Source organism: Microtus oregoni, unplaced genomic scaffold (genome assembly GCF_018167655.1).
Source record: "Microtus oregoni isolate MIOR12 unplaced genomic scaffold, Mior012 000000F_ref0000247, whole genome shotgun sequence".
In the NCBI taxonomy this organism is placed as follows: domain Eukaryota; kingdom Metazoa; phylum Chordata; class Mammalia; order Rodentia; family Cricetidae; genus Microtus; species Microtus oregoni.
Window position 1 is genome coordinate 30,299,734 of NW_024543059.1, and position 19,446 is coordinate 30,319,179.

At 43.4% G+C, this 19,446-nt stretch overlaps 1 protein-coding gene across 3 annotated transcripts; it reads right to left on the reverse strand.

Moving 5' to 3' along the window:
• Positions 1-52: 52 nt before the first annotated feature.
• On the reverse strand, positions 53-17,416 carry Nipa2 (NIPA magnesium transporter 2). 3 transcript variants are annotated; one of them, XM_041658016.1, is made up of 7 exons: positions 17,169-17,416; positions 16,375-16,495; positions 12,593-12,821; positions 11,174-11,230; positions 6,204-6,294; positions 4,408-4,568; positions 53-2,739 (listed from the first exon to the last, which is right to left on the reverse strand). In XM_041658016.1, exons 3-7 carry the CDS (start codon positions 12,729-12,731, stop codon positions 2,111-2,113), a joined length of 1,077 nt encoding a protein of 358 aa, XP_041513950.1. In that variant the 5' UTR covers positions 12,732-12,821; positions 16,375-16,495; positions 17,169-17,416; the 3' UTR covers positions 53-2,110. The 3 variants fall into 3 exon arrangements, with proteins under 3 accessions (XP_041513950.1, XP_041513943.1, XP_041513946.1); XM_041658009.1 differs by having other exon boundaries at positions 17,040-17,416; XM_041658012.1 differs by having other exon boundaries at positions 16,975-17,416.
• Between the last annotated feature and the right edge of the window lie 2,030 nt (positions 17,417-19,446).

A 19,446-nucleotide genomic window follows, 5' to 3' on the forward strand; every position in this document is an offset into this window, starting at 1 on the left:
CATGACGTCGTTCAGAAACAACCAGCACACGGTTACCTTTACCCCGGGTTTAGGCAGGGATGAAATGACCATCAGTGAGACAGAAGGCAACAGCAACTGCGTTGTCCACACAGGACAGAGAGGAACACCAGGACTAAGGTATGTGCTCCCATTTTCAAGGCCAACAGTTTGGGGGGTGGGGGGCTGGCATGGGACAGTGGACACTGCAAGAAAGGGACTGGGAAGAATTTGGCCCGTCCCTAACAACCCTAAACATTGCTTCTCAATTGCGGGGGGAACTATCTCAATCAGCTTGAGTTGGTCCATGGGACCTGCCAAGTGGAAACCTAGAACCCAGTTTGGCTCTACTTTTGGAATAGAAATCGAGAATTGGGTACAGTGATGGGAACTGACATCCCAGCAGCTGCTTGCAGAGCTGAGGGATGAAGATCCCTGGAGCCCATGAGTTCAAGGACAACTTAAGGAACAAGGAACGTAACAACATCATTGGGCTGGGAAACACCAAAGTCCAAAAGCTTTGAGCTTTATTTTACATAGAAAATAAAACACAAGTACTATTCTGCTGTACTGTAAACCTGAGTTACATCTTTAACAAGCCTGATATCAAAAAGTTACCTAAAATATTTGATATGAAGTTGTGATGGCATCTGTACTCAGCCTATGAAAGTGTGGATTGTAAAAGTCAACGACTGTGTTACTAAGTGACAGCCCAAAGAAAGTCAATGACTATATTACTAAGGGACAGCCCAAATAAAATGCTTGTGTACAAGATTATGTACGTATAAAGTATTTTACGTACAACACACTCATTCTCAATGAGGAAACTAACTCTTCATCCCCAAGGGAATGAACATTGGCTTTTTTACATGTGCAAAATAATACATAGATACAGTACATAAACAGACATACAGGATATCTGTGGAGGGAAAAACTATTAGCTCTGGGGCTGAAATTACATAGAAAGGCTGGAAATGTAGCTCAGTGTTAGAACATTTGTGTAGAATATACTGGGTCTTGTGACTGACACCCAGTATGGCCGAAACGGAGTTAGACAGGGTGGCAGCAGAGAAAGAAGGCAAGAGCTCCTCAAAACATCAATAATGAAACAAAGCTATCCCGCCCCCACCCCCCAAAGAGGATTTCACAAAACCAGCACTAAGCCACTATGCAGTTATGGGCAGGAATAGAAAAAAGCATAGGCCCAAACTCCAGTTCTTCCTGTCAGTGGGGACAGCCTGGAGGGGAGCACGGTTTTTCTGTCTGTCTGTCCAATACAGGACTGGAAAAGTGGGCACGTCTGATGCTGGAGAGTGCTCCTTACATTGGTCTAGCTTTTTTGTACTTGTTCTCGTTTTTCTATGAACATTATTCACAGCTTGTAAAAAACCAAAATGTGTAAGGTTTAAACTCTTAAATAAAATAAAAGAGACCATATTTTACAAACATTTTAAATCTAAGCATCTGGAATCAGAATAAGGACTTTGTTCCAACTTGTCATTTTAGCCAAGCACGGGTTTCTAAATTGAAGAGACCGCACAAGTCTTTGTCAACATCCCAGAGTTGTTAGGAGGGCTGAAGGACACTACAGTCCACTGTGAGCACGACACGGAGCTCTGGTGGCTGCGGAGGCAGGCAGTGCTGACTTGACAGCATTGCGGTGCTTTCCACAGGAAGCTGGCAAACTTGCGTGGAAACCCCATGTGTGGGTGACGAATCATATTTATAATCCAAAAGCCTTAGTATTATGAGGGATTGATGGGATGGGGATCACAAATGTACATTTTCATGTTCATCACCAATGAAAAGATAAAGCATCTTTATAGGCTTAACGTTATCATTGGTGCATTGGAGCTCTGGAGAATGGGTAAAAACGTGAAATGCTTTTACAACAATACAGTGTTATTAGAAATCAGCCATGTGCCGAGGTCATTTTAGTGAGCTACCATTCTTGAAATATAAGAAAAGTAATTTTCTTGATCCAAATTAGTGAAAACTAATTAAAAAAGATTGTCTTCCGAGAACATTATTTGAGGACAATTTTTTTTCAGATACATTCTGATACTCAAAAATCACTATAACAGAATTATAGGTTAACTTTTCAATCTTATCCTTAAAAAGATGCCAGATTTCCATTTCTACGGGAGATATTTTCACTAGTGTGTTCAATCCCACAGGGTGGGTCGTCTTCATTATTAAGAACTTCATACATACTAGAAAGATTGCCATTCATTGTCTTTTCATCTTTTCGAAAAGATACAGGCAGACTTGCTAGACTGAAACTGACATCTTTAAAGGCATGCAACAAAAATATCCCCACGATGATTGTGAAGAAGCCACTCAAGGTCCCAATGATATCATCAGCAGGCATATCTTGCCACTCTTTAAAAAGAATAGCTGAACAAGTCAGAACTGAAGTTGTAAAGAACACGTAATATATCGGCGTCACAATGGAAGTGTTGAAAATGTCCAGGGCCCGGTTGAGATAATTAATCTGTGTGCTCACACAGACCACAAGGCTGAGCAGGAGGATCCAGGCCAGTGGGTGCTGCAGAACAGGCTTGCCGGCCAACAACTCTTTGATGGCGATGCCCAAACCCTTCACACAGGAGACTGAAAATGCTCCAATCACAGAGCAGATTGTTATATACACAAGAATGTTTGTCTGTCCGTGTCGAGGTCCCACCACAAAGATGAATATCAAGGCCACAATGACCACAAATGTTGCAAAGACCACGAAACCTAGAAGAAGCAAAAAAATAAAGTTTTATTAAATCAGAATGCACATAGAAAACAAACTCAATAGGAAAGGTATACATATCCCAGGACTATATCCTCAGGCTTAACTTCCCTACAAAACTGACTCCTATTTGACGAATTAATTTTGAAATGTACTTTTATGGAATTTGTAAGTTACTAATAACATATATCACCAAGGAAACAATTCTCAGACGGTAACTTCTCACCCAGGAAACAATTCTCAGATGGTGACTTCTCACCCAGGAAAAAATTAGCTTTCCCTTGTTCCTCCAGCAAAATCACACCTAACAGATAGAACAAAAGTCCACACTGGAGCCCTGGGGGCCGAGTGCGTGCCTAGCATGTGCAGGACCCTGAGTTTTATACCTCAGTTCCACTTTAAATACATGGTGTAAGACTAAAATATGCTTCACAGACTTAAAAACACAACACTAACACTTCTAAAGTAGTATCTTATGCCTACTTAACTATTCTGGAGCACAAGGCAGGGGAATGCTCATGACAACAGGGAAGGAGAAGCCGCTGGAGACTCAAGTTCAGGAGGTACCCTTGGCTATTCAACATGTTCATCTGCAAAAATCAGGAGTTAGGAGTATGCCCGTCGAAAGGATAGTCATTAAGAGAACCTCAGAACTGCTGGGGTCCTGGTGGAGTGCGGAGGTGTGCGGCACAGCTGCCAGCAGTACAATCGTGGGCTGGGCAGCTCTCAGGCATCCGAGCTCCACTGCAGAGAGCACGCAAATGACCTTTTGCATTTTGAGATGGAAAGGAGGTGGGGGATGGGAGCATATACCAATAGCCCTATCAGTCTGGAAGTGGAGGCAGAACCATTAGGAATTCATGATTATTTTTGGCTATAGCAAACGCTGAAGCTGGCCTAGGCTACGCGAGACCTTGTGACAGAGAGAAAGAAGGGGGGGGGGGACAAACCAAGGCTAAGAAAAGCCACTCTGCTTCAAACTCCATAAATAAAGGATATTTAAAGCAGACAGCAACAAGGAAAGAAAGGCAGCAGGAGAAATATTTTATGAGAACTATTTCTGAGTGTCAGAAAGTATAGGCTAGCTCAAAGAACGCAGCAAATCTGAGAAAACTGAACACTGAACGTGGTGGCACACGCCTTTAACCCTAGCACTTGGGAGGCAGAGGCAGGCGGGTATCTGGGAGTTTGAGACCATCATGGTGTATACAGAGTTCCAGACAAACCAGAGCTGAGACCCTGTCTCCGTCTCCCCCAGAAGGGCGGATTCCACATCTGAATGTGACTTACTAGCAGAGAACACTCACACCCACTGTGGAGGAGCATAAACGGGAGCCAGAACAGGACACCTGGTTCAAAGTCTACGCAGGCTTGAAGTAGAGCCAGACCATGAGTTCTAGGAGGAACTGATAATTTCACAGCATTAACTATCAGCTGAGGCAAATTCCAAGCCATACCAGAAAACTGGGTAAATGACGCACACCTAAAACCCCAGGACTGGCCAGCCTGGCTGTAAAGTGAGAGCAGGTGGAAATAAAGAGGGAAAGAAGGAAGTCACCATGATGGTTAACAACAGTTTTACTGTAAGAACAGTATAAAGCGATATACGACGCCAAAGTCAGGGAAACAAGTTCAAATGTTTTCAGGAACACACCTGCAGCTTTTCTTACCTGGATCACCTAACTTATGGGACATTTCATTTAAGGTCTCAATCTCCTCTTCCTTCGGGGCATGAATGACCATCACTGTAGAGCCTAGAATACTCAGCAAACACCCAATTTTCCCATGAAGATTAAGCCTTTCATTCAGGAAGTATGAAGACAGAATGGCACTGAAAGGAAGAATGAGAGGTTGAACAGTTAAATTAGCTTTTTTTCCCTCACTTTTAAAATTCAACAAACTTGCAATGCAGATTACTAAACTCAAACAAAATACTTCCTGCTTTTAGACAAGGAAAATGTACGTTCCATCAGAAAACTGTAACAAGGACTTAAAGGTGGCTCTGCAGAAAGCACTGGACTCTTCACCTGGGTTTATGAGCGTCCAGCTAGTCGGATAAAAATGTGACCTCTGCCCCTACTTTGCACCTGGCTCCTTGCTCTGTTAAGTACTACTTCCTGCAATCCCCTTAGATTGAAGGAGCAAGTCTGATCAAAAAAAAAAAAAAAGAAAGAAACCACAGATAAGTCTGAACAGCCTCCCAAGCAAAAGCAACCCCTTCCAGCCACAGTAAGAAGGCCCCTCTTAACCAGCTCGCCTGACCAGACTGAGACTGCTTGACTCCGGCTCACTCTCCTTGTATGAACTGGGAGCTTGTACCACCCCTCCCCCTTGCCTTTCCAGCACAGTATACTGATCACAGTTTCTGGCTGGCCGTCTCTATGGCTTCTCCTTGGACTGGCATTTTGGTATTAGCCACAAAATGTCATCTAGGAGCATCAGAACCTTTGTCCTAGAACCGAACACAACAAATGGCCCGCTCCACATACACTGAAACTGCACCTGCCATCCGGTAAGACTCCACATGAAACATAAAGAGCTATAATTTACATATTAAAAATCAATATCCAAACCAATGCTTCAAATTTACCAAACTTCAATCCTTTTAAAGTTATACTTATTTATCCCCTCCACCCCGGCTCTCTTGCTGTGTGGCGCTAAGACAACTTGTCCAAGTAGGCTCTCTCCACAGTGTGGGTCCTGGGTATCAAACTCATCAAACTTGGAAGCACGTGGTTTTTTTTGGTTTTTTCTTTTTTATTACCTGCTAAGCCATCTTGCCAGCCCTTATGTGCTGGTTTAATTGTGTATGATTTGCCTATAATACAGAGTCAGGAAACTGTGGACTCGGAACATTTAATTATTAGTTTGACTATAAATTACAAGTTTTTATAACTTAGTTTTGCCAAAACCTAAAAAGAAAGTACAGGACAAATAAGAAAGATCACAGCATAATAAAAGAAAAATTAAGGATAAAACCAAAATAATTTCATTTTATATATAATTTATTTAAAAAAGTAATAAAAAGTTCTCAACTTTCAACATAATAATAAAAATTCAGATTTCAGACAGGCTTAGCTATCTGGACTAATCATTACAATAACAAAACAGGACAAGTTTTAAGTTGGTCTTCAAAGAAAGTACCTCAGGCCAGTCTGTAGAAACACCACCTCTCCTGAGACCTGACGTTACACAGGCGCTGATGGAGCCTGCCTGCCAGTGTGTGTGCACTGGATGGTAAAGGTGAGGCAAGTGCCACCTGGAATTTCCTAGAGCTGAAATCACGAACATGCTAGTCCTGAACAAAAGCCAAAACATAAAGTGATTTTGCCCCACTAACTATGAAAGTGCTCCCAAGTATTAAGACGTCCTCAGTTTGTTCCAGTGCACTGACATATAATCAGAGAGCACTCTACTATTTTGCTGACTGACGTACCATGTCTGCGTGTCAAATGGAGATGCTTACCTTACAAGGACACTGAGAGCGCCCAGTGGAGTCACCAGTGTGGCTGGAGCGAACGCATATGCAGCAAAGTTGGCCACTTCCCCAGCTCCCACTGAAGAGATGGACAAGAACACCGCTCAGACAGGCATACAGTCAGACTGCATGTGACTGCATTTCATGCTACCTACATATTATTAACTATTGTTCAATAACTTCCTGATTTTTTCCCATGTATGTATTAGTGCTGTAAATTGCCAATATCTGGTATCTGACTCAAGAAACAAATCTATAGTTTTAATTCTAAAAATTGTAATTTATGCTTAAAGGTAATAAAGATATCTGTAGACTAGAATACCAAATATATTTAAGAGAAGCAGCTACTTTTACACAACAGAGTACTACATAGCAATAAAAATAATGACATCTTGAGATTTGCAGGCAAATGGATGGATCTAGAAAACATCATATTGAGTGAGGTAACCCAGACCCTGAAAGACAAATATCATATGTACTCACTCATAAGTGTCTTTAAGACATAAAAGCAAAGAAAAACCAGCCTACAATTCACAACCCCAGAAAACCTAGACAACAATGAGGACCCTAGGGGGCTGGAGAGATGGCTCAGTGGTTAAGAGCATTGTGTGCTCTTCCAAAGGACCCGAGTTCGATTCCCAGCAACCACATGGTGGCTCACAACCATCTGTAATGAGGGTTGGTGTCCTCTTCTGGCCTACAGACATATATGCAAACAGAATAGTGTGTTAGTGTGTCCATAATAAATAAATAAATATTTAAAAAAAAATAACAATGAGGACCCTAAGAGAGATATACATGGATCTACAAGGAAGGAGAAAAAGACAAGATCTCCTGGGTAAATAGAGGTCACAAGTGAGGGGAGAAGGAGAGAAGGGAGGAAAGGAGAGGAATGGAGAAAAATGTATACCTCAATAAAAACAATTAAAAAAAAACCCAGATAGATATAAAGGCAAATCTCAAGTTTTACTGGATCCTTCTTTCTAAAAACCAACCTCAGAGACATGAAGGGCCTGAGGCCATGTTTTCACTAGAGAATTTCTGCTTCCTGCCAGGTGCACAGGGACTAGCAAGAAGTTGTCAAGTGGTGACTCAGTACATTGGAGACAGGGAGACAGCCTTCAGAGTTCAGCCAGAACACTCCGGGCAACCAAAGGCTGACCCTTGTTAGCACGATTCAGAGACCACCATCTCCTTACCTACTTCCTCTAGGGCAGCAGTTATTAGTCCGTGGGTCATGACCCCTTTGGGGTCACATGTCAGTTATTTACATAAGTTCATAACGGTAGCAAAATCACAGTTCTGAAGTAGCAACGAGAATAATTTTGTGGTTGGGGGGCCACAGCACGAGGAAGTGTATATACAGGGTCAGGGCATTGGGAAGGCTGAGTCCGCTGCTCCAGGCGGCACCTCGAGAGCTTCTATCACATCCTGGACCAAAGGCTGGTCTCCACTATCACGTCAGCTCTTCAATTCATTTCAAGGAGGCTTTTCTCTCAGCTTTGTAACTTGTTTTCAGTGAAAATGCTGACCCATCTGTCCAGTGCACGATTACTACATGTTTCCATACTGCTTTCTGCTTGGCTGTCTTTTGCTGTAGAGGTGAGGAGATACCTTTTTTTTTTCTTTTCTTTTTTTTTTTTTTTTTTTTTTTTTTTTTTTTTTTATTTTTCGAGACAGGGTTTCTCCGTAGCTTTTGGTTCCTGTCCTGGAACTAGCTCTTGTAGACCAGGCTGGCCTCGAACTCACAGAGATCCGCCTGCCTCTGCCTCCCGAGTGCTGGGATTAAAGGCGTGCGCCACCACCGCCCGGCTTTTTCTTTTCTTTTTTGAGTTGTCTTATTTTAATTGCTTTTTTGAGACCAGTTCTCAGTATGTAACTGGGGCTGGCCTCATACTTTAATTTTCTTTTTATTTTATGTGCATGAGTGCTTGTCTGCAGGTGTGCCTGTGTGCCCTGTGCAAGCATGGTTCCTGCAGAGGCCAGAGAGGGTATCAGATATCCTGGAACTAGTTACAGACAGCTGTGAGCCACTGTGTGGTCTTCCGCAAGAGTAACAGCGCCTCTTAACCAAAGCCATCTCTGTCCAGCCTCACGGGCTTGCTTTCTTACACAGCCCGGATTAGCTGCCCAGGGCAGGTCCTCTCATAGAAATCACTACGACAAGGCTCCACAGGCACGCCCACAGGCCAGTGTGATGGAGGTGGTTCCTCAACTGAGGTTCCCTCTTCCCAAGCAACTCTGGCTTGTGTCACACTGACAGAAACTAAGATGACAACCCCTTTTCTCCCTGAACAGAGTCTATTCTCTGGTTACACACCAGTGTAAAAGGAGGAGGCAGGGGTGTGGTGTTTGTAATTTAAGTCCTCCTATATTGTGATCCTGTGTTTAAAAACAAAAATGTTGGTGTTTTTTTAATTTTTTTTTTTTTCCAAGACAGCTCTGGCTGTCCTGGAACTCACTTTGTATGTAGACCAGGCTGGCCTCGAATTCAGAGATTTGCCTGCCCCTGCCTCCTGAGTGCTGGGAGGCAGTCTCTTTCCTCCTCTATTCCTGAGGTCTAAATGTATCTAAGTCTATATTTTGAGTATCTGATATTTGGACTTCTACATAGTCTCATTTCCTAATGACCTCCTGTAGTATTTGGTTTTACATAGACAGCAACTCCAAATTTTTGGGTCACCAGCCTGAATGACCTGGTACAAGTCCAGACCTGTCTAAGTAATTGCCAATTTCACATATCTGTTTAAATGTTTTATATAAACTTTTAACATTAATACACTCAGACAAACTCCTGATCTCCTCCTACCTGGTCTGTTCAAGTCCTTCCTATCTCTTTAGCATCAGAACAGTCCTTTCTACCGCTGTGGCCAACTGTCTTCAATGTCCTTCATTTACACCATACATTTTGATCGATGAGAACATGTATACATCTTGTCAGTTCTACACTGAAAACATACACAGAACCCTTCTCACTATACTTCCTGGCACGACCCCGTCCGAGTTGTTACCTCCTTTAACCCCAGTATCCTAACGCAGTCTACACAGTAGGCCTGAGCGTCAACACAGCAGCCAGAGAATGACAGCCCACCTTCTGCTCAGGATCTCCAATGGCTTCCCATCCAACATAGAGTAAAAGTCCTCTCTGTGAGCTAAGGAAGGCCCTCGTTTCTCTAAACTTATCTCCTGCTGCCCCCTGGCTCACACTCCTTACTGCTGACCTTTCTTCAAAGCTTCCCGGGGTTTTAATGCTCTAGTGTTAGAGAGAAAAATCACTCTAATTATGCTGCTGGAAAAAGAAGTTTACTGACATGGCTTGTTGGCCCAGACTTTGGGAAATTTCAGGATCTTTTAAGAACTTGTATCAGATGTAAACCAAGGCTTGCAGTTTCTGAAGGCTAGAGCCATATTCCAAGGCGGCACACTGATATGACTGGCTGTTGTTCAGGGATCTTTCTAAAGATAGCTATTGAATGTCTTCACAACACAGCAACTGGCTTCCCCAAAACAAACAATCCAAGAAGGAAGGGGAGAGCTGCAACTCCATTTATGATGTGGCCTTAGAAGTCATACATCATGACTTTCTGGATTCTGTGATCGTACTGGGCCAGCACTAATTCCATCTAAGAGACGATTACCCGAAAGTGTGAATCCCAGGAGGTAAGAACAACTAACTGGAGGCATCCCAGAGAGGGCTGCAGCATTCACAGGCAGTCGCAGGCCGCAGTGAAGTCTGCAGTTACTATTTATTCCCTTTGTTTCAAAGGCCCTGTTTTCACATGGCCAGATCCCTCACATTCTCACTTGTCTACTACCCAAATACTATCTTTTCAGTAAGGTTTGTCCTCCGTGGTTTCCCACCTAAAAGTCGGTCTATTTGCTCTCCAGTTCATATCCCCCCACACACTGTTTAACCTATTATTCCTGCTTATTGTCTGCCCACTTTAAATGTAAGTTCCTTGTATGATTTTCTGTGTGTGTGTGGGGGGGGTGCTTTTGTCCACTCTTACTAACTCTTTAGCATCAAGAACAATGTCTGGCATACAAGAGATGATCAACAGAAAAGCACCTGCTGAATATTCTAGTCTCCAGTGTCTTACAGACAATTTCGTTCACATCTTCCAAAGACTAATTTTGTGTCTGAGTGTTTCACCTGAACATATGTATGCGTGTTTCCATGGGCGTGCTTGGTGCCCACGGAGCTCAGAAAAGTGTCCAGGATACCCTGGGACTGGAGTTACAGATGGTTGTGAACCACCATATGGGTACTGGGAATAGAGCTCAGGTCCCCTACTAGAGCAACAACCACTGAGCCATCTTTCCATCCTCTTCACCAAAATAAACACGAACGGTCTTATTAAATAGACACCCCCTTTCCAATTTAGAATGAGAGCTAATAAAGGAGAAGGAAAAGATCCTCTGGCTTCCATTTACCAGTTATTTTCTTCTTTTTTTGCAACACTGGGGAATCAAATCTCGGGTGTTTCACATATTAGGGAAGTGCTCTATCCCCCCCCCCCCCCCGCCCCCAGCACACACAAACCTTTAACCTACTTATCCTGTGTTTTTAAAGACAAAGCCATATACAAAAATATTTTAAGCCGGGCGATGGTGGCGCACGCCTTTAATCCCAGCACTCGGGAGGCAGAGGCAGGCGGATCTCTGTGAGTTCGAGACCAGCCTGGTCTACAAGAGCTAGTTCCAGGACAGGCTCCAAAGCCACAGAGAAACCCTGTCTCGAAAAACTAAAAAAAAAAAAAAAAAAAAAAAAAATATTTTAATCAAATTAGTATTTCTTAAGTTCTTATTCAAAATAAATAAGTATTGAGTTATTTTTACAGGCTTAAGTCTATTTTGAATTTAACTCATAAAAGCAAGCTCTAAGCTCTAAAATGTACTAATATGAAACACTTTAGCATATATTTATAATGTTTACTTGAAATGTTCTCTATACATACTTGACAGCAGTCCAGCCCACCACAACCATTCTTTAAGATATGCATGGCCACCTTGACCTGTGAATGAAGAGATAGTTCATTTCTTTAGCAGATTATCATTCTCTTGCAAAACCTCCGCAACTAGTAAGTCATCACAGATTTTAAATTGTCTCACTATGAGATTTCTTTGTAATTATGATCATCTTAGAAAAGACATCTTCACAATGTTACCTCTTGAGTTAAAGGACAAACCTAAGCAGCTTTGATAAATAAGAAAAATGAACAAGCAAAAAGTAAAAAAGCTGGGCAATGTGGTGCACACAGCAATCCCAGCACTTAAGTCTCAAGGGCTACAGAGTGAATCCAGGAGAACCTGAACTAGAAAAAGAACCTCTCTGGAGGGAAGGGCTTACAGAAGTGGATCGACTTCAAAGCAGTTCGTCTACAAAGGGGAACGCTAGTTAGATGTATGCAGACCCACTTGAGAGAGCACTAGGGTCACACGAAGACTGAGAACTCCTCGTAAGGTAGGCTGCCAATCTGCTTTTTCCTTGGTTTTCCTCTTGACCAAACTAAGTCAGGAAATAATTGGCACTTTGGCCACTGTCCATAAAAAAAAACAAAGCGAATCAATTTTACAAGCCATACTTTAGGAATAGTAACAGGAGATGCCTTAAAACCAAGACTGAAGGACTACAGAAAAATGCTGATACTGTTATTTTCTCCCTTGACCATTAAGTCCTAAGAGACTTCTGTGTTGTTTCAACATTGCTGAATTAGATCTGGCATGGGAAGAAAAGTGGTCCCTGTGGCTGACAGTGGTGTAGTCTACTCATGAGGCCTGATATGCTCTAAAATACAGCACAGCCCAGATGTATGGTAAGCATTACTATCTCACGATTCTGGGAACGGCAGTGGATACCGATGGATTGAACTACGGTTCGCTCACACCAAGTATCCTCCAGAGTCTCATAACACATCAGCAGTTCAAGGGGAACACCTACACACCACTCAGGTCAGTAAGCAGAGGACTCCAGGCGGACAAGGCCATTTTCTCCTCCGTGCAATTTGAAATCACCAAGAAAAACATCTGAGGCAGAAGTCAGAAATTGTACTATCATGTATAAAATACCCCAGTCCTCAACAAAAGCCTGGTTCTACCCTAGACCCTATCCCTGCCGTGCAGACATGATGAAATCTAAACTCTGGAAACTAACTGGGCACTGGTTCTCTCCTATCGACAGCACCTATACAAGTTAACAGTCAATTACTTTTGACAACTTATTTCTCATTACAAAACTGGCATCTGGTTATCTAATAAATATTCTGATATCAAGCAGTCCAAATGTTCCGATATCCTCACAAAGCATGCTTCTATATGCAAAGAACCAGGATGTGTAAACGTTTATGCACTTCTGATAGCCTCGGGACATAACTTACCTGCTCTCATGGAGCCCTTTCTGGCAAGTCGCAGAAGGCCTTTTTTTTTCAAAATGAAACTCCCTCCAATGAAAATGCTGGAGGTCATAGCCAATCCCAGACCAATATAAAAGTCATATTTTCCACGCCCCAGGCTCATTTCGTTTGCTCCTTAAGTTCCTGTGAGTGACATTGATCACGAGACAGAGAAGCTGCTTGTGCTGGAGGCAGAATGGTGCAGTCTTCAGATCTAAAAGATACGAGATGAAGTGAGACTTTTCACAAAATGATCATAGCACCTCGAACAATTCACATGTTTGCTTCATTTCTGTCCTCACCAAAATCTTTATTTACTGCCAATGACCAGAAACACATATACTATTACAAACTCAGGGCTAACCTAATCATGGTTCTTCTTCTTACGGCAAAGACTGGACTGTAATACAAACAAGTTTGGGTTAATTTTATAAACTCTAGCTTTGAATTGTTTTAACGATTTCCAACCTTAGCTGATATTCCATAATATAACTCTGCTGTTAGGAAAAGAACAAGAAAATCAAATGTAACAATACATAAATCTAGGTTATCAATATGCTTATCAACTTTTCAAACATCCTTATTGAAAAATTCATATAGAGAAATTAAAATTTACATGGAAGATTGTTCAGCAAATACACTGAGCAGTTATTATATACCAGGCACTCGAGTTCAAAAGCCCCAGGAACCGTCGATCAAAGGTTCCCATGTTCAAGGATCACTCTCCAGAAAACAAGCCTCAATGTATGGCCCCGGCTGGCCTGGAACTAGATTTGTAAACCAGGCTGGCCTTGGACTCCACCTGCCTCTACCTCCCAAAGCTGGGATTAAAGTAGTACACCACCACACCTAGCCCGTGAGCTCCAATCTTGTTTTGATTTGAGAAAAAGTCTATGTAGCTGTGGCTGTACTGAAAGTAGTACTGACCTCACACACTACCTCCGCCTCCCAAAGGCTAAGATTAAAGGCATGCACCATCACGCCAGGCTAGATTCGATTCTTAAGCACATTTTAAACTTGTAATTTCCATCTTGCTGTAGATTTTAACAAACTTAAGATTTTCACAACTGATTCTACAAACTTAAAATGCAAACTTCCATTAAATACAAGTATGTCTGAAGTGAAATACACCTTGAGAAAGCTGACAAATTCAATCTGCATTCACCTACACCACAGAGAATACGTATCTTAAGGAGTGGGGGTGGGAAGCATGGTATATTTCTCATGTATTGTAATATATAAGAAAAGCCTATACCGATACTTCCTTTACAAAATGACAAACGAGAAACTCCATCACCAAAATGAGCAAACTTAAAAATTACACCAACTCAACTATATACGCAGCTTTCAACTTGGCAATCTTTCCTGTTTCATTCCCACAAGGGCTTGAGGAGATATGTGGATGAGGCCAGGAGTGAGGCCAAGACATGACAATGCTTGTCATGCAGCAGCAGGTAGGAGAACCAGGCCTCCATTCAGATTCCATCCTTAGTTCCCAGGAGACCTCTCCTAGTCACAGCAGGGAACTGACAGCTGAAACCAAGTGTCAGTGACCTTCTCTATCCCATGCTATCCTCCCGCTGCTCTGACAATGCTCTCACTGTCCTCATCATCCATCCAAAGTGGACAAAACAGGTATCCTACCTGGAGGACAGACAGGTCTGCCATCTGCTCTGCACTTCCATTTCTCCTGGCCCTAGTCCAATTTACACCATACAGTGCTGTCAACTGGGGTGGAAAACATCCTTGCCAATCTTATTCTCTGGCTTAGGAAAAAAACTTAGGAGTTAGGATGTAGTACATAAATAAAAATCTTCAGATGATCACCCACTACTGATCAGTCTTAGTTCTGTAACCCTTCATGTGTCCCACATCAACTCTTATACCTTACTTCCTAATACTGTATTTCACGTGCCTTGTGTTCTCTCCAAGGCTGGGTACTGTCAATCTAACCTACTCCTACTTCTCTGTTTACTTACCCTGCCTCCATTGCAAAGGGCTCAGTCAAAAGGCATGCCTATAAGCAAGCACTGCTTGAATTCCAGAAGCCAAAGTAATTACCAGGTTTTAAGAACTCCCTAGTCTTCAGACTGTACCACTCTGGATTTCTAACCTTTATCAATATGACTTCTGTAGATCGTAACCTCCTTCACTGTGGCTCTCAAAAAAGAACTGGCTTCCCTAAAACATTTACTTAAGCAAAGCTGTTCTGAGTCCATAATGAATTTACGAACAGGGAGTACAGTCATGACAAAAACAGACCAGAGCTCTTGTCTTCAGGAACGGTCCCTCCCAGGCGGGGGCAGGGTGAAACAACGAAGGACACTGCACTGAGGAAAAGATAAAGCACACTGAAGGGGCCAAAGGGCTGAGGAGGAGGTCTTGAGGAGCAGACTTGAAAGGGATGGAAAAGAACAAACCAGCAATACAATAAAGCTCTGACATAAAAGAAGATACACTGTCCTCTGGGGAAAGAGAGAGACTAGGGTTGAGCCTACGTGAGCAGAGTTAGGTGGGATACCACAGAATAACTTAGGTGTCAGACCATGTAAGAGCCCCTATAAGCCAGACATCAAACACACCTGCAATCCATTTATTTTGCCAGACCACAAGTTACTCTTACCTACAGTCAATCACAGAACTTTATACAAGGGTTAACTTCAAATTTATTTACACAAGATCAATACAATTAAGTATATACAAAATGTTATATATAGCTGGGCATATTGCAATCTCAAATATATGCTTAGTTCTACAATACAGACGTGTGTAATACTCTTTGATTTGTCAAGCAGGGACTTTTAAAACCTAGTACAATCTTTATCACCTCTAACTTTCATGCCATGCATTAGCATCTTATTCCACACACCTGTCACTTTGCACCCTTTCACCTAGTTCTCTTATTTACCCCACATCATCACTATGTCACTCTGCAGAGAAATTCTTCTACCACAACACACATCGGTAAAATAGTTCAGCGTTTAGGTGAAGGTTTCTATAGTTTCTATGGGAAAAAGAAAGGGTACTTTTCAGTCAATGTGGAAATTATTTTTTATCTTCAAAAACAAGTGGAACTCTTTTTCTTATCCCTAATAACACTTACGTGACACAATATTACAAGACAGCATCTACTTGCAATGGCATACAGCCATAGTGAAAGCATATCTCACAATGTGGGCTCTCAGGAGAGGCGGTCTACTACTCCGGACTGCTACATATCATCTTAAAACTTGAAAGAATTTTTGTTTCATTTTAAATAAGACAGAAGAGTCTCCCCACCCAGTCCAGGCCGGCTTTCATCTTGAAATAAATCCCCCTGTACCAGCCTCCTGAGTGCTCGAACTAGACTTGTGCCACCATACCCAATTATCCAATGCCTCTAAAACTTTTAGTAGTTCTAACGTCACATCTAGCTCTAGTTTTTCTTGCGGGCATGCTAGCGTGTGTGTGTGTGTGTGTGTGTGTGTGTGTAAGGGGGGAGGGGTTCACATCTGTGGAAGACATAGTATCCTTGGTCAATCCCCACCTTATTTTCCCAGACAGGACCTCTCAATGGACCCAGAGCTTACTGATTCAACAAGACTCGCTGGACAGGTGTGTGCTGCTAGACGCCGGGCTTTTTAGGAAGGCGATCATGGATAAACACTCTGCCAATGGAGCGAACTCCCCAGTTCCTCGGCTAATAATTTTAAACCCAAACGAATGCGACAGAACCTTATCTCCGACCTGACTTAGCAACGCTGTTAGAAACTAAAGTTTTGACTTACATGTGAGCTTAATACGGTCTTTCTTTTTAAAAGCAGAGATGATCTGTTCATTCTCATTTTCCTGGAAATGCTATTCTTTATTCCCATTTAAAGTTCTTAACCATGGCCAAGTAGTTCCACCCTGGAAAGAAGAAAATATGAAGGTAGATGAAAGGGACTGAAAATTACTAAATACTTTTAAAAATACGGTTATTGGCCTCCATGTGCTTTGCATTTAGCTCGTACTATAAAAACCACAGCTGACTGGAAGGTAAAGACCTCTGCTCTCGGACTTCCTCTTTTAACTTTAAAGTATGAAATGAGCATACGATACAGAATCTCAAGAAACAGAACTGAAGATATAGTCCTAAATGTCTTGTTGACATTATAGTAAAGAAACTCCAAAGCCAACGAGAAACCCTGTCTCGAAAAACCAAAAAAAAAAAAAAGAAACGAAACGAAACGAAACGAAAGCGGCATGAACCCGCAACATTGCATCTCTGTAACATGAAAAGGGTCCATCGACCCTATTAAGTGCTACGGAATTAAAAACAAGCATAATCAATATGTCACCAAGCTGAAGCCACCTTCTAAAAACTCCTGAAGGCAAATCAAACTAACCTAACAGAACTTATCGAGCATGCTCCAGCCAGACTTCCGCCGGACTGAACTGCAATCCGACTCACCACGGACTTCCTCACTGCGGATCGCTGGGGAAGCTGCATCCACCTCACAACACGCCAAAAGCAAAGTCGGCCCTGGGGCCTCTCTCCGCCCGCAGACGGCCCCGGAGCTGGCTCACAGGAAGTAGCTACCTCAGCGCTGTCGCAGGCCGGCGGGCGACCCGGGTGCCCGCTCACACACCCAAGCAGGCAGCTCGCTCCTGCGCGCACACGGCAACCGCCTCCGCTGTCGTACCGCAGGAAGTCCGTGCATCCGGAACCGCAGCGAGCGCCGCCTCCTCCATGGGAGAACCAAGAGCAGCCTACCTCGGACAGCCTTCGGCGGCACCGCCGCCAGCACCACAGCCGCCGCCGAGCCCTGGGACGCAGCTTAGTGACGTCAGACGCGCGCGGAGGCGGGAACCGACTGGCGGGCCCCGGTGCTACGCTCTGCTCGGGCAACGAGGTGGAGCCCGAGACTTCTGTCTTCCGAGACGGCTTTTGATCAAAATCGGAGCCCTGTGTGACCGTATTTAAAATACTATCTCCTAGGAGCGTTCACGTGGGGCCTTTGGGCCTGAGTGCGTCGGTTTGGCCGCAAAGGGCGCAAGTGGGCGGGACCAGGAAGGCAGATTTCCAGGGAAAGAGCGAGTGGTTGATTGGGTAAGGTTTGTGGTTTGGTAAAGCTTGTGATTTGGTAAGAGCCCGTTTTGCTACACTTAGACCAGAGTTCTTTTCCACGGGATGCGCAGGAAACGCACTCCTAAGCTTTCCTCGGCTGCTTCCAGATGGAAGAAATTCAGTTTTGAGGCCTAGAGGTGTGAAGGTCTCTTGAATCTGTTACTCCCGGTTGTGACTGACCTCAAGAATCCGGGGTGTTGTGGGGAAAGAATCCTTGTAAAATTAACTATATGTTCATTGAAACAGAGAAACAGCAAACGTAGTTTTCCTGTTTGCTATTTTAATGCTTTGGGAGCCCGAACAGCTAACCTAAAAGCTTTTGCTCTGCTGTGAACTTGACAACCTTCACCCGACTGTCTTAGAGCTCGCTAGGAGGACTTAGTTTGCTTAATTCCTTGTTCAGGTAATTTCGAGATGAAGTATGTGGCAGAGAGTCCTGATAGGCTAGTTGGACTTTGATCCGGTCGATTAACGAAGAACTGCTCTAACCTTCACCTCTCCGAGTGTGCACACATTTGACAGTGACTGCATCCCTCTCTCCCTCATTTTGCCTCGGCACAGGACTGGTGTTGCCTGAAGAAAAATGGCAGATCTTAGAATGAACCTTGATAAGAAGCCCGGACTGGTTGGCAGAAGGGAACAATGTAGGACAAGATCAGGAACAGAGCTACGCCCCTGACTCCTGGCTAACTCACAATTGCAGGCGGGGCAGGGTGGCCCGCAGCCGCTAAACTGCCCCACTGACCTTGAGACCTATAAGAAAGAATAAATGACGTCTCATTTGGCAGCAATGACTGACTGATAAAGATGCCAGCAGATACCTCCAAAGGGCAGTTTTTATCATGAAAATACTGGTTGGTTCATTTGAACGAGAGTGTGTGGGATCAGCACTATAATTTAACCAAAATAAAGAATTGGCTTGTGGCGCTTTTTCTGCCACTGTCCTAACCATCCCAGACACAGCTCTGCCTCAGCTGTCAGCTATCATCATGATTATCTTTAAACTACTTTCATGTTCATTATCTGGCCTGCATCACACAGTGGACTCCTGTGTGCACGTGAGCGTGCGTGCGTGTGTGCGAGTGTGTATGTGTGCATGCTCCCCGTATGTGTCTGTGTCTGTGCGCGCGCGTATGCATGTGTATGTGTGTGCTTGCATGCGCGTGTGTATGAATGTGGTCTGGGTGTCTACACGCATGTGTCTGTACATGTGTATGTGTACGTGTGTGTATGTGTACATGCGTGCGTGTGTACTTGTGTGGGTTTGCCTACTTAGTATGTTGCAGGCTCCTTAAATGCCCAAGTCATTTTTCCAATTCATAATGTTCCATATTCTTATATTTTGTGAGTGTTCAGGCAGTAATCATGGGATGTTTTTAAAGTTTTAACATCTTGTTATTCTAGGCCCTTATAAGACAGAGACAGCAGGATTGCTACAAGTTTAAGACTAGCCTGGGCTATCTCCACAGTTTCAAGGCAGCCTGAGCTACTGTATAAGCCCTAGTCTCCAAAAGAAAAAAAAAAAAGACAAAAAAATTAGGCTGGCCTCGAACTCAGAGATGTGCCTGCCGCTGCCTCCAGAGTGCTGGACCGCCATGACTGGACCCTAAGTGTGGCTGATACAAGTTTTCTTGTGTACATCTTGGTTATATTGCTACAAAAGAGATCATCTTTTCCACAAGCAACACCTGTGCTGGAGTTGCCCTTCCTAAGTGGCTCACTTGGCGAAATGGTTGGCAGAATTATGCCT

Excerpts from the sequence above, each read along its gene's own strand:
- Nipa2 (XM_041658016.1), bottom strand. The coding sequence starts at position 12,731 with ATGAGCCTGGGGCGTGGAAAATATGACTTTTATATTGGTCTGGGATTG. Across the intron at positions 6,295-11,173 it reads GTGGGCTGGACTGCTGTCAA|TGGGAGCTGGGGAAGTGGCC; the intron begins GTATGTATAGAG and ends CCATCTCTTCAG. Across the intron at positions 2,740-4,407 it reads CCATAAGTTAGGTGATCCAG|GTTTCGTGGTCTTTGCAACA; the intron begins GTAAGAAAAGCT and ends TGCTTCTTCTAG.